The following is a 12083-nucleotide window of genomic DNA, read 5'->3' as shown; positions in this document are numbered from 1 at the left end:
TGGTTTAATTAGTAATTAGTAATAGGTGTTTGTTTAATTAGTGTATGATATATAGAGCTAAGATTGTCTGTGTCTATCTAAAATTCATTGCATTCTGATGTTTTTTATGTTGTATCATTTCATGGATTCTTCTCTTATTATAATTCTTTTCATTGATTAATATTTTTGTGTTCTCAAAATCAGAACTATCTAACATTTGTTGCGTATGTTGTGCTAATGCGGTTCCATTTTCGTTAACCTTTCTTAAGGTATATTTACGTTCGTATATTCTTTTCTTTAAATATCGTCCTGTGTGTTTTTGTTTTTTTTTAATAGAATTCATTCAGGTGGTGAAGGTTATTTGAAGCTGCGGTTTATTCTTTGCAGTTTACAAATAACAGCAGATACAAGTTTGAAACAGTAGAAACATCAAAAAAATCTGTTAAATATTTTCAATTTCGCATAATTTCACAATCTCAGTTCAAATACTTCATTTAACTTGAACGTAACCCAAAAGAAAAATTATAGTGCTGTTAAGCGAACATTTTTTTGAACTCAGTTTGCTAGTATCTTTCTTGCAAACCTTTAGAAACATGTTAACTGGTCGAATGTAAAGAAAATTAGGATGTGCTGTTGATAACAAAAAAAAAGCGCTACATTGACAAAACACCCTGTAGTTTGCTATATAAACATAGTTTATTTTTGAGGGTGCTCTAAATTGCGAAAATGAATTGACGAATATGAATAAATATTTTAAATAAAATAAACCTTTCCTGAAGCATAAAAATATAAAGATGGACGATTCGATTATTTTTAAATACCAAAATTTTAATTCCTGGACCATTTTTGAAATCTTCAACTTCGTTGCACGGAAGATACCTACTATAAATGGATAAATGGATTCTGTTAAATATTATTAGAGCACTTCAGTTTTAATATGCTTTTAAAACCATTAAGCTTAATCGTCATTTGTCAAGCAACTCTCAACTTCCCTTGGGTTTTATTAATCAGTAGTCGTGTAATCGCTTTCTCCTGATGTTTATTATTAAATAGTTCACACACCTGAACCTGTGGGTTTATGGTTAAAACCAAAACAATTAAACAATGTTGAACTTGAACTTGTTTGAACTTGAGCTTTTCTATTGATGTTAGATCAGCAAAATATTATTGGTATAATGTACATGAGGAACAATTTTTTTGGTCCGTGGGAGAGATAGCTAATTTGCAATTACCTTTCAACCAACTAACAGAAACAGGTTCAATTTACCTACAGGCTGGAATTCAGCCGCTTTTTGCTGTCTTTAAACATGCTTCTGCTGTCGCTAAATGCATCTATTTGGGTTCACGCCTTCATCTCTTCAACCATTTTAGAAGTTTATCAAATTACGCCTGTTTAAACTACTTGGTGGTAAATAGGGGCAATGGTAAATTTTTGATTAATTGCAATTTCCAATTGATTGTCATGAAATGATTTCATTTATGGGCGATTCTTCTGCTCAACACCCTTCATACTTTGAGGCATATTGGGCGGCATTTTTCTAGTCGTATAACTAATTTTCCGCAAAGGGTCTTAAATTAAAATAGAAGTAATAACACAGTAGTAAGATGAAAAAACCAATTTATTTCAATTTAATCGGGTAGAACTTTATCGTCCCGTCTTAGGCGCAATAGCAAGATGCTGGGGCGGCTGCTGGAGCAGAGGCCTGTGGGATGCTGGACAAAAGACTGCGCAAATTGGCCAGAGTGTTGACAGAGGAAGCTGGAGCAGCGGCAGCAGCTGGAGCTTGCACGTAAGAGACGGAAGATGAAGCAGCTGGAGCTTGCACGTATGAGACGGGAGATGCTGGGGCTTGCACGTAAGAGACGGAAGGTGCTGCAGCTTGCACATAAGAGACGGAAGGTGCTTGAGCTTGTACGTAAGAGACGGAAGATGAGCAAGCAGCTGGAGCGGCAACAGAGTAGACTACGTTGGAGGCTGGAGCTGGAGCAGCATCAGCTTCAGTGATGGTTACAGTTGTGCCTGGAGCGGCAGCTTGGGAGGAAGCGGATCCACGAGCGCATGGCACCAATGTGGGCCTGGCGCTGTATTTTTGGCATGAGCAGTAGTTGCCCAATGGGATCCTGGCTGGGACTGGGATGGGGAGATGGACGTCGGGTTTGTGGCTGACAGAGGGAGCTGGTTCATGGCACTGGTAGGAAGAAGGCGCCTTGAATGGAAGATTGCATCCTCCACCAAGGGTCAAAGATGGAAGGGAGTAAGCCTGACGTCCGCCGCATCCGCAGTTTGGAGCAGCAGTGCTCTGTTGAAACAAAAACTTACTGAATTTCCGTTGAATAATTTAAAAACTATTGGAAGAAATTACACAATACCAACAAAAAGTTATTGAAAACAGTACTTACTAGGCTCACAACAGCAACCAGAGCGAGGGCAGCAACAGCGAATTTGAATGCCATTTTTTTTGGTTTTTTTTTGTTTTTAATGATTTGCGATCAGTGTTTGAACTGTGATTCTTTAAATTCAAGCGATCGCTTTTATACTCGAGCGGAATTAGCAGGGTGCAGGTAACCCAAACGTGATTCTCCAGCAAGGATTATACGGAAGTATTAAATGTTTTGGTATAAAGTAAATAATATTTTGTTTGAACGAAGCTATTGCCTTGCATCAGTAGTTTGCAACTAGTTAATACTGATATTTCAACAATTCATTGATGCAAAATGTTTTAAAAATTGTTTGATTTAATATAATTTTTTATGTTCGGACGTTAAAGTTATTATAATTCCATGAAAATATGGAAGGGAGATAATGTAAAATAAAAATGATAAAAATTGTAAAACTTTAACAAAGCCGTAAAATTCTTTTTGTATGAAGGTGTGGATTGGAGTAACTTATATTTTTGTTCAGCAGAATGGAGATGTGCTTTCAATATGAGCCTAAAATGATTATGCTTACAATTCTAACAGAGGATGGAATTTTCAATGTTGAAAACAATTGAAAGAAGATAATCCTTGGCTATCGTAAATTGCGATTAACAATTCCACGTCATAACCATAATATATAATACGGAACAGTTTTAATGCACGAGATTTGCGAAAGCTCTTTGATTTTTGTCTCAGTATCTTGATTTGTTACCGTTATTTACATATTTATTTGACTAATATATTTTACGTTGGTACTCATTGTGTAATAACAATCACACAGCTAGATTGACTAAGTAATTCAATCTTGAGAGAAGCAGGTGCAACTTGCATTAAAAATATTTTTAATTTTCAGAATCTTTATTTACTCGACAACCGTACTCCAGGCGACATTTATGCTTTGAAAATTTTATTAATACAAGACGATAGGAGATACGATAAGAATGTTGCGCAATCGATTTTTTCGCTGAAAAACAAACTTTTACACTATTTTATTATGGTTTTATCCGAGTATTTAAATTATAAATAAGTTGGAAATCTATGAAAGTTTAAATTGTTTATAAATTTAATATTTTAAAAAGTATAATTTATTTATTTAGGACAATTATACAGAACACTTAGGTAAATCAATTAAATGCTTTACTCATAAATCCACTTAAAGGATTAGAGTTAATTTCATTAATCCAGGCTGTTGAAATATTCAATTTGTATGTAAAAACTATGAAATTGATCTAACTGTAAATATGAATTTAAATGTTATCAACAGAGTCGAAAAAGCAACTTAAATTTCGGTTACAAATAAGTTCCATGTTTTTGACCTGACAAGTTATTATAAATGTATCATTTGCAGTTAATTATGTTTGTTTTATGATTAGTATTAGTAGAAACTCTGAACTGGCGATTGCATACATGCAAAGCCATAAAGAAGCAACTCAACTCAAATCTCTGAAAATGCAGCTCGAACGTTTACCAAACTATTGTTTTGCATGTTTTGTGTACCAAACTTTTGTTTGGTTTAAGACTAGATTTCAACAGGTGCAATGCAAGGGCTAATTTCTCCATTTCAATATAATTTTAATAAAAGCCAGTAGCAGTTTTCATCGACTCTTCAAAGCAAAACCAACTTATTCATCTTACTAGAGTTAGAAGCATGGAGATTGGTGAAAATTTCAACACGTCTAAGATGTCTGTGTAAACCAGATATACAGCAATAATCCGATCGAAATCTTGAGAAAGTTTTAACCTGGAGCTGATTTTTCTTAGTTGCCTCTTGTAAGGGCAGCAAGTAACATTGTCTTATTAATCAACGGTGCAGCAACACAAAGCGAATGTTTCTACATACATTTCCGTTGTTTATGATTCAAAAAATAATAAAATAATAAGTTTATTGAACATGAGAGCCATACTAGGTCAAGTGTACATAAACACCTCATCATACGAATAGATGAGCTATTAAAATGTCTTCTACTGAAATGATTTTACCACTAAAATTTGCATGCTTAGTTTCAATTGCAAGCATTTTATTTGGATTTGATTTAGATATGTTTAATATATTAAAGTCTAAATTGGATGTTTAACAGTAGATATAGCTAATAAACCAAATTGTAGTTGTTATACACGGACTAACGTGTTAACGTAGGATTTAGCTCTTACATATGTTTTTGATACAATTTTTGTATACAAAAGAATTATTGCCCGCGCAAATTGAATTGAATGTAGGTGACTGAAGTCATAAAACGCCTCGAAAAGTATCTGATTAAGCGGACCATTTATGTGAGCACCAGTAGAAAAGTAATAAAACCTACTTTTCCTCTTGTTGTTTATTTTTATTCAACTGAATTCATCACTAATTTAATATAAGAATTCTTGTAGACGCACTTCCCAGAACGTCGTCGTCTTCGTTTAAGTAGAACAACGATCTTTAAGAACAAGCCGTTACTTCAGGCCATCTTTTCGATGTGTACTGTTATAAGTAGACGGTAACGAACAGTAAGTTTTGCTTCAAGTTTTCAAGTGTCAAAACATTTCTGGACTTCTAGGGTTTTGTCGTATGAGTAAAATGTGCGTTTAAGGTGGAGTTTCAGCCAAATATGTATCCAACGTGATTTCAGCAAGGTAAATTTGAAAATTCTTTTAGTATCCAGTATTTTTCAATATTTTCCTTATGGTGTTATTAAATATAATAATATATCGTTTTTATATAAGCTGGGGTTTTCAAATTCTAAATATAATTTAGATGCTAATTTACATGATAAAACAATTAAATGCAATTGAATCGGGTTAGCAAATCTACTAACCCAAATTCAAATTAGTGAAAACAAGTACGCAGTATTGCTGTAAAGGCAAAATGCATCGAAGTTGTTCAAGGAGTGTTCCAGTTTATTTTATTCAAATGTTCAATTGCAATAGTTATAATTTATCTTAGCTCAGGAAAAACAATGGTATTTTTTTGAAAGGCGTCGTTTTTTGGCATCAGAGCATTAGTAGATATATATTATTTTTCTATTTTATTATAGGTACTTTCATTGACATAAGTGAGAAAGATACTGATATTACCAAATAAATTATTATCAACAAGTCTAAATAAAATTGAAAGAAAAAGAAAACATTTACAATTTTTTTCACTACCCCCAGAAAAACCGGTTATTTCAAGTTTTTTGTATTCATATTCACATGAAATTTTTTCATACCTAAATTCAATAGACATAACTAAAAATATTTCAGGTGATTAAACATTTGACATTATGAATTATTCTCTTATTATGAATAAATCTTGTGGTAGCTTACGCGTTGCGCGAAAATAAAATAAATAAAGTTTTAGTCAGCCACTCGGCAATCTTAAGTGTGCATTTATAGATCTCCTTAGAAAATAAAAAAACAGTTCTACTTCAGTACCTAATTAGAATATAGTAAATCACCTCAGGCATTAAATTGTAAGTTCCTGTTAAGGTAAATATTAAATTGAAAAAAACATCGAATCACTTCATTTAGTTATTAAAATAAAATATTCAAAAGGAAGATTGCAAAAATGTACTACTGTTGCCTTTAAGTAATTCTCTACAAAAGAGCCTAATAATATAGCCAATACTGAAGAAATGTAATTTTATTTTAGTTCATTGTAATTACAGACTGAATAATTAGTAAATAAAACACTACACTTTCAGAAGTATGAGATCATTCTCCTTTCGTATTTTGTGAATTAGAGCAGTACGTATTTGTTACGAAGATTCGAAATTATATTTTAGAAAGTTCTGAATAAGCTTTTCGGCGTAAACTTCCACAAAAAACAACAACTGGCTTAAAGTAAAAACTAATTTGGTCAAATAGTTATTTTTAAAGATACACGTTTTAGCCTGTAGCAGTCGGTCTTGGTATCAGGAGATTCTCTTGCACGTGATCAGTCAACCCACCTAGATTTGCAAAGCGTTCCGAGAAGCTCATTTTAATCAATTCGTTTAACACCTTTCTGAATTATTTGTTTTCTTCTCGACGTCTGCTAATTCTCAAAACAAAATCTATTTTCGTTTTAACAGCTGCTCTCTTTTAAAATGAGCAGCCTCGATATATGTTTTCGTAAAACCCATTTAAATACGATCAGTTTTATACATCAAGGAACATTTTTGTAGACACTAAAACCCAAATGATCGCCACATCGTCTCAAAAATGCCTTATGGAAAATGCGAATAAATATTATAATATTCGTTGTAATAACTATTCAGCAATCGGCACTGGGAATATGGGAATTTTGGAAGTTGGAAAACATGGAGCAATTCTGGAAGAGAAAACACATTTCCACTGGCGAAAACGATAATGGATATTGGAGGGGCATAACAGGTCTGCATACTAAACTTTATTGCTGAAACTTTCAGCCTATCCAAAATGTCAATGCTGATTTCTTAAGATTTAGAGCTGCTACAAGCCAGCGGCGACTCCGTAATTGCCTCATGAAAACATAATAAATGAAAATAACTTCTAATGAGGAAGCGGGATTCATAGACTATTTTTAGGTGGTGTTTTTGTGGCTCTTTTTGGATACCCATCAAATTGTCAACTCAAAGGAGCTTCCCATGCCTGCACATTTTCAGTAGCGTGCTGGTGGGCTGGTGGATCCAGCCAATCGGGATGTGGCGCCAATCCATGGATTTTTGCTTGTTGCGTTACTCAGAACAAAAACCAGGATATCTTCGATCGTCCTGTTGCATTGAAAAACAGTCTGGAAGAAGATTTAGAGTAAGCAGCACGAAACAGTTCATTTAACCGACAAAATACGCAATGATTATTCGTTTGAACAAAGTAAACCCCTTCGATATTGATGTGTTTTCCTTTTCGATAAAATTAAACACGGAAATATTTACCGGTGGGTTATTAAACTCAATGGGGTTTTACTTATGTTATTGTTATAACTGAAACTTCGCTTTGTTTTATTTATGTACGGTGTTATCTAACAATTTCGCTTGTCAGTCATTAATGGAATGTTTTCTTCTTTCGTGAAACAAAGGAATTATTTTTCAATCTTTCATGAACTATGATGTTGGAAAACATGAACTTTTTTTTAAACGTATAGGCAAATAATGTGCTAAAAATGAATAAGCTTATATGCAACTGGTTAATTTGTACTAAGTTCATTTATTTCTCTGATATAAAAAAGAGTGTTCTTGACGACATTTGAAATTCTAGGACACGAGAAAATATTATTTCCCAGTCCATTCAGCGCCGTAATGATATTTGGAATGACTTTGATGAGGAATGTGGAATTTCCAATGATAGAATATTGCAAAAAAGGATAATTGGGGGCAAGCCGGCCGAATTTGGTCAGTTCCCATGGCAAGCGTACATCAAAATCCTTTCATATCAATGTGGAGGAGTTCTAGGTATGTTTTAAGTCGCTAGTCCTTCAGTCAGGTCCAGAAATATTTTCTTTAAAGAGAAATGTTCGCCACAAATCTCTAAATTTTGGCAAAGTAACAATAACTAATTCAATTATTCAACTATGAGGCAACATTTTACACAGCTAATTCTTAATTTATGTGAAATTCGATCCAGAAAAAAATGTTGGAATTACAACTGGGTACATTTAACAAAAAAATCGAATTCTGGTGCAACAAATAAAACAACATTAGAAGATGATTGAACACAATTTCTAATTTAAACGGTGATAAACAGATAAATGAACATTGGCATATCAAATTTAACCTAGTTTCCAGAAAATTTGTTGCAACTGCTGCTCACTGTATTTTGCCGGCAAAACTAACGGATTTATTGGTTTATTTGGGAGAACTTGACACTCAAGACACTGGACAAGTCGAAGAGCTTGCACCAGCCGAATTACATAGGGTAAGCGAATAAAACTTGAAAAGTTATTAAAACTCAATCTAAAATAACGCTTAATAAACAAAATTAATGTTAGAATCATTATATGCACAGATATTTCCATAATATTTTATACGAATATTGTTTAGGTAAAACGACGCTTAATTCATCCAAAATTCCATTACAAATCGACTCAACCAGATCGCTACGATTTGGCTCTTCTCGAGTTGGTTACTGAGGCGAGTTTCAGTTATCACATAACGCCTATATGTCTTCCCGATTCAGCTATAGAATTAACAGGGAGAGAAGCTGTGGTAGCTGGATGGGGGAAAACTGAACCTCAAAGCAAACAAACAGGCACCAATGTGTTAAGAAGTGTTTCAGTTCCTATATTAGGTTGGTGGATAGTAATTTGTTGCAATTTTTATTATCATTTGTCGTCCCTTAAACTAAAAATTAGTAGTGGAAACCGTAATTATTGAGAATTTAATGTTGATATTGATTCAGAATTTCAACTAATTTGATTCCAGTGTATTATATATTAAACTTTTGGTAGTTTATTTGACAAGTAAAAAATAAATGTTATTCTAATGCGCTTATTAACTTCAAACCATGTTTGTAGATAATATTTACTCAAAAATTTTCAATATTTATAAAGCTACAACGTTTATGGTTACGGTATTTACATGTTTTCTAATATAGTTGATGACGCACTCATCCACATAAAGGGATTATTCTCATCTTTCAGCCACTGTATAACATATGCAGAATAACTCGTTTTAATGTTTTATTCACTTTTTTGCAGATATAAGTGAGTGTATGGCTTGGCACAAAATCAAGCAGATCGTTATTGAATTGCATCCCGAAATGTTGTGTGCAGGTTATAAGTTGGGAAAACAAGATGCCTGCCTTGGCGATTCAGGAGGGCCGTTAATACTGTTAGAACATGGTAAAATTTCTTTACACATTGAAGCATGCTTATTCATATTTGCTTACATGGCAATTAAATGATGGTAGGGAAACAGAAAAAAACAACAATGATGTTATAAAGATTATTGTATTTCATTTTCTGAGCATCAAAAACACCAAAAACTGTACACTTTTCTGACTGTCTGAAGACTTGTTGCTAAACCAAAGTTTGCTAATTAACACACGATTTACTGCTGGTATTAGAAGGAGTTAGTTTTTCTTAATAACAATTGAATATCTACACGTCTGCAATAAAACGTTTAAGAATTGTGAAGTTTTTTGCTGGAATTTAAAAAAAACTACCTTTATTTCTTGCGAAAACTTATGCGCTGTAGAATTTTTTCTTCTATCCAATTTCAACTAAATACTTATTCAAACGAGGACAATATTTTAAAAAAACGAGGAATTTTTTCGCCAGTTTTAAATGCTTTTAACATGACCAATTGCTATAATTGGAAAAATTATGAAAGTGGTTCCCAAAACACTCTAAAATTCAAAACAACTTCTATTTTCGCCAGTTTTAGTTATTGACCAAATCAATAAATATAATGTGTCAAGCTCTTTTATATAATGGCAGAAAGAAGCGCAGCTACAAGAAGATACAGACAGGATAGATCAGGACAACTGAAAAATTCCAATTGCAGAATTCGAGAAATCAATTTTCAGTTGAATTTTGTCTTAAAGAGGGAGAAGGTTTTTCACTACAATGCAAACTTTTAAAGTGAACGAATGTACTAAAGGTAGTGGAGCTACATACTGCGTTATTAGCAAATTAAATAACTTTGTAAGTTTAAAACTAAACGTTCTTTCCATAAACACATGAAACACCGGAGAGTTACATTTTTCTAATATATTGTGAAGATTAAATTGCATAAGAAAGCATTTCTCAATCTTCATCGACAACAACAAAGGGCTTGAATTAAATTTCATTAGATGAAAACGGATAAACAAAACTTGATGTTCCTATTATTACTTAAAGCCATTTTTAATTACGCTTTCATATTATTATCCAAACAATTGTTTGGTTCCTCAGAAAGTTATTAAGTATTCCGTGTTATTATAAATTCAATATGTATGAAGTATTCAAGTAATCAAAAGTGAGAGCTGCTTGAATTGCCATTAATTTTAAAATACGTTAAAAGGAACAGCTTCGTTGATTTGCTTTACGTACATGTGAAAAGTTTTCATAGTTTTTCAAAACTATTCAAAATTTAAAATATAATATTATAATATATTTTGTATCTAATGAAAATGTTGGTATTTTTTTAGGTAGATGGACGTTGGTAGGCATTACAAGTGCAGGCTTTGGATGCGGAGAGCCCCATCAACCTGGAATTTACCATAAAATTCCCATGAGTGTCGAATGGATTAAAACTGTAATTGATAGGAAGTAAATGTGATCTAATTTTAATTACCAGAAACACTATTTGCAATTGTATTTATGAGATTAAACTAAAATAAACATTTATACTTAACAAACCTATGCAAAATAATTTCACCAACCAGTGTGGTAACAAAACTGGAATATTCAATAACTCCTCCTTGATCCAAAAAATGTACCATCAGATTCTGTATGTAATTTTTCAATACGTAAGTGAATACACGTTATGTATGACTCAAAACACATGGATAAATATTGTCTTAATAAAAAATATTTTTTCAATGTGCAAATAGGAATTTTCTAATGTGATAGTTGGCTAAGAATCTCTATTCATTAATAATTAAAAGCTTTAAGTAATAATAACTTCTTAATTTACGCAAGTAACTTCAATAAGTATACATTTTATGATATAGAACTAACAAATATTATTAACGTTCCCATGAGCATCCAAGACTCAAGAATATCAATTCCTAACAATTTTTCCGAACCAAATTCGTATATATTGAAACGTTCACCATATTAACTTTTATTGTTTCTAGTTTTGCGAATGTAAATTGTTGCTATAACAGACCTAACTTATTTTTGTTTGGAGTAAATTGTTTTTAAATTTGTTATTAAGAAATATTATGTTTGAAAAATCATTCACATAACAAACCGCTTGTTTTCTTTATTCTCTATCTAAACAATTCGATAAATTGCTGCTGACGGATCAAAAGCTTATTAATTGAACAAATCAGTCTTCAATCGTCCGTAAAATATCCATCTATTAGAAAGTTTGATGTCAGACATCCATATTTGGGTGCTTGCACTATTCAATATGTCATATGATTTAATTATGCTAATGCCATTACACACACAATCATATATGAAAGTAGCGCGTGAAATTAATACACCACAATTGCGAATATTTTATAATAAACATAAAGCAAATTTATGCACAATTCGATCAGTGGGACAGTTTGCGAATATTAAAAGTGAAAAGCCCAGTTGAATTCAAGTTTCAAGCGATAGACAATTAATAAATTCTAACTTTTGATGAACCCCAAATTCTATCTCGCGATGTTGTTAACTATAAATCTTTTCTAACACTTATAAATAATTTAATCAGTACTTTTATAATGTTTAATTCACATGCCATATTCTCAATCCTCTTAAATAATTTGTATAATATATGTATTCCAAATCAAATTCATTTCTGGGTTTCAGTCATTTATTGTCTCTATTTATCAATCAAAATACGTTTCGGTGTATTTTTCCACCATCATTAGTTTCTCTAAAATCACAGATAGATAAAAAAAATTTCATTAATTTAAAAAACAACCACAGTTCCTCAACAGCCTCATCATATCACACATTAAAATACATCACAATTGCAATACTTCAAAACATTCTAAAATGAATTAGGCCTAACAGGTGATTAGTCAGAACAATCAAACTTGGGAAGAGACTAGAATTCTTCGTTCAGATACTTAAATATTTTTACTTACATGTGTAGCGTTGTTGCTGCATTTGGAGTATTAATTTTGTC

At 32.3% G+C, this 12083-nt stretch overlaps 2 protein-coding genes and 1 long non-coding RNA gene across 4 annotated transcripts in view; 1 reads left to right on the top strand and 2 right to left on the bottom strand.

Moving 5' to 3' along the window:
* Positions 1–1579: 1579 nt before the first annotated feature.
* Positions 1580–2485, bottom strand: LOC125504833 (cuticle protein 16.5-like). Its single transcript, XM_048667391.1, has 2 exons — positions 2380–2485; positions 1580–2279 (listed from the first exon to the last, which is right to left on the bottom strand). The coding sequence occupies exons 1-2, from the start codon at positions 2431–2433 to the stop codon at positions 1638–1640; spliced, it is 696 nt and encodes a 231-aa protein (XP_048523348.1). The 5' UTR covers positions 2434–2485; the 3' UTR covers positions 1580–1637.
* A 2283-nt stretch (positions 2486–4768) lies between these two features.
* On the top strand, positions 4769–10653 carry LOC109545155 (serine protease 27). Of its 2 annotated transcripts, none has more exons than XM_019915674.2 (8): positions 4769–5010; positions 6522–6729; positions 6903–7125; positions 7573–7766; positions 8093–8229; positions 8355–8601; positions 9011–9154; positions 9752–10098. In XM_019915674.2, exons 2-8 carry the CDS (start codon positions 6573–6575, stop codon positions 9892–9894), a joined length of 1245 nt encoding a protein of 414 aa, XP_019771233.2. In that variant the 5' UTR covers positions 4769–5010; positions 6522–6572; the 3' UTR covers positions 9895–10098. The 2 variants fall into 2 exon arrangements, with proteins under 2 accessions (XP_019771233.2, XP_019771234.1); XM_019915675.2 differs by lacking the exon at positions 9752–10098 and adding an exon at positions 10444–10653 and having other exon boundaries at positions 4770–5010.
* Positions 7033–12083, bottom strand: part of LOC125504835 — a 108890-nt gene continuing 103839 nt past the window's right edge. The window contains exon 4 of the long non-coding RNA XR_007281731.1: positions 7033–7108. This is a non-coding gene — a long non-coding RNA (uncharacterized LOC125504835). The remainder of the gene's footprint in view (positions 7109–12083) is intronic.

The sequence above is a fragment of the Dendroctonus ponderosae genome, unplaced genomic scaffold (genome assembly GCF_020466585.1).
Source record: "Dendroctonus ponderosae isolate FM_Combo_2020 unplaced genomic scaffold, Dpon_F_20191213v2 Dpon_F_20191213_6, whole genome shotgun sequence".
NCBI classification, from domain to species: domain Eukaryota; kingdom Metazoa; phylum Arthropoda; class Insecta; order Coleoptera; family Curculionidae; genus Dendroctonus; species Dendroctonus ponderosae.
Note: the sequence above shows the minus strand (reverse complement) of the source record. Positions and strands in the feature narration are given on the sequence as shown.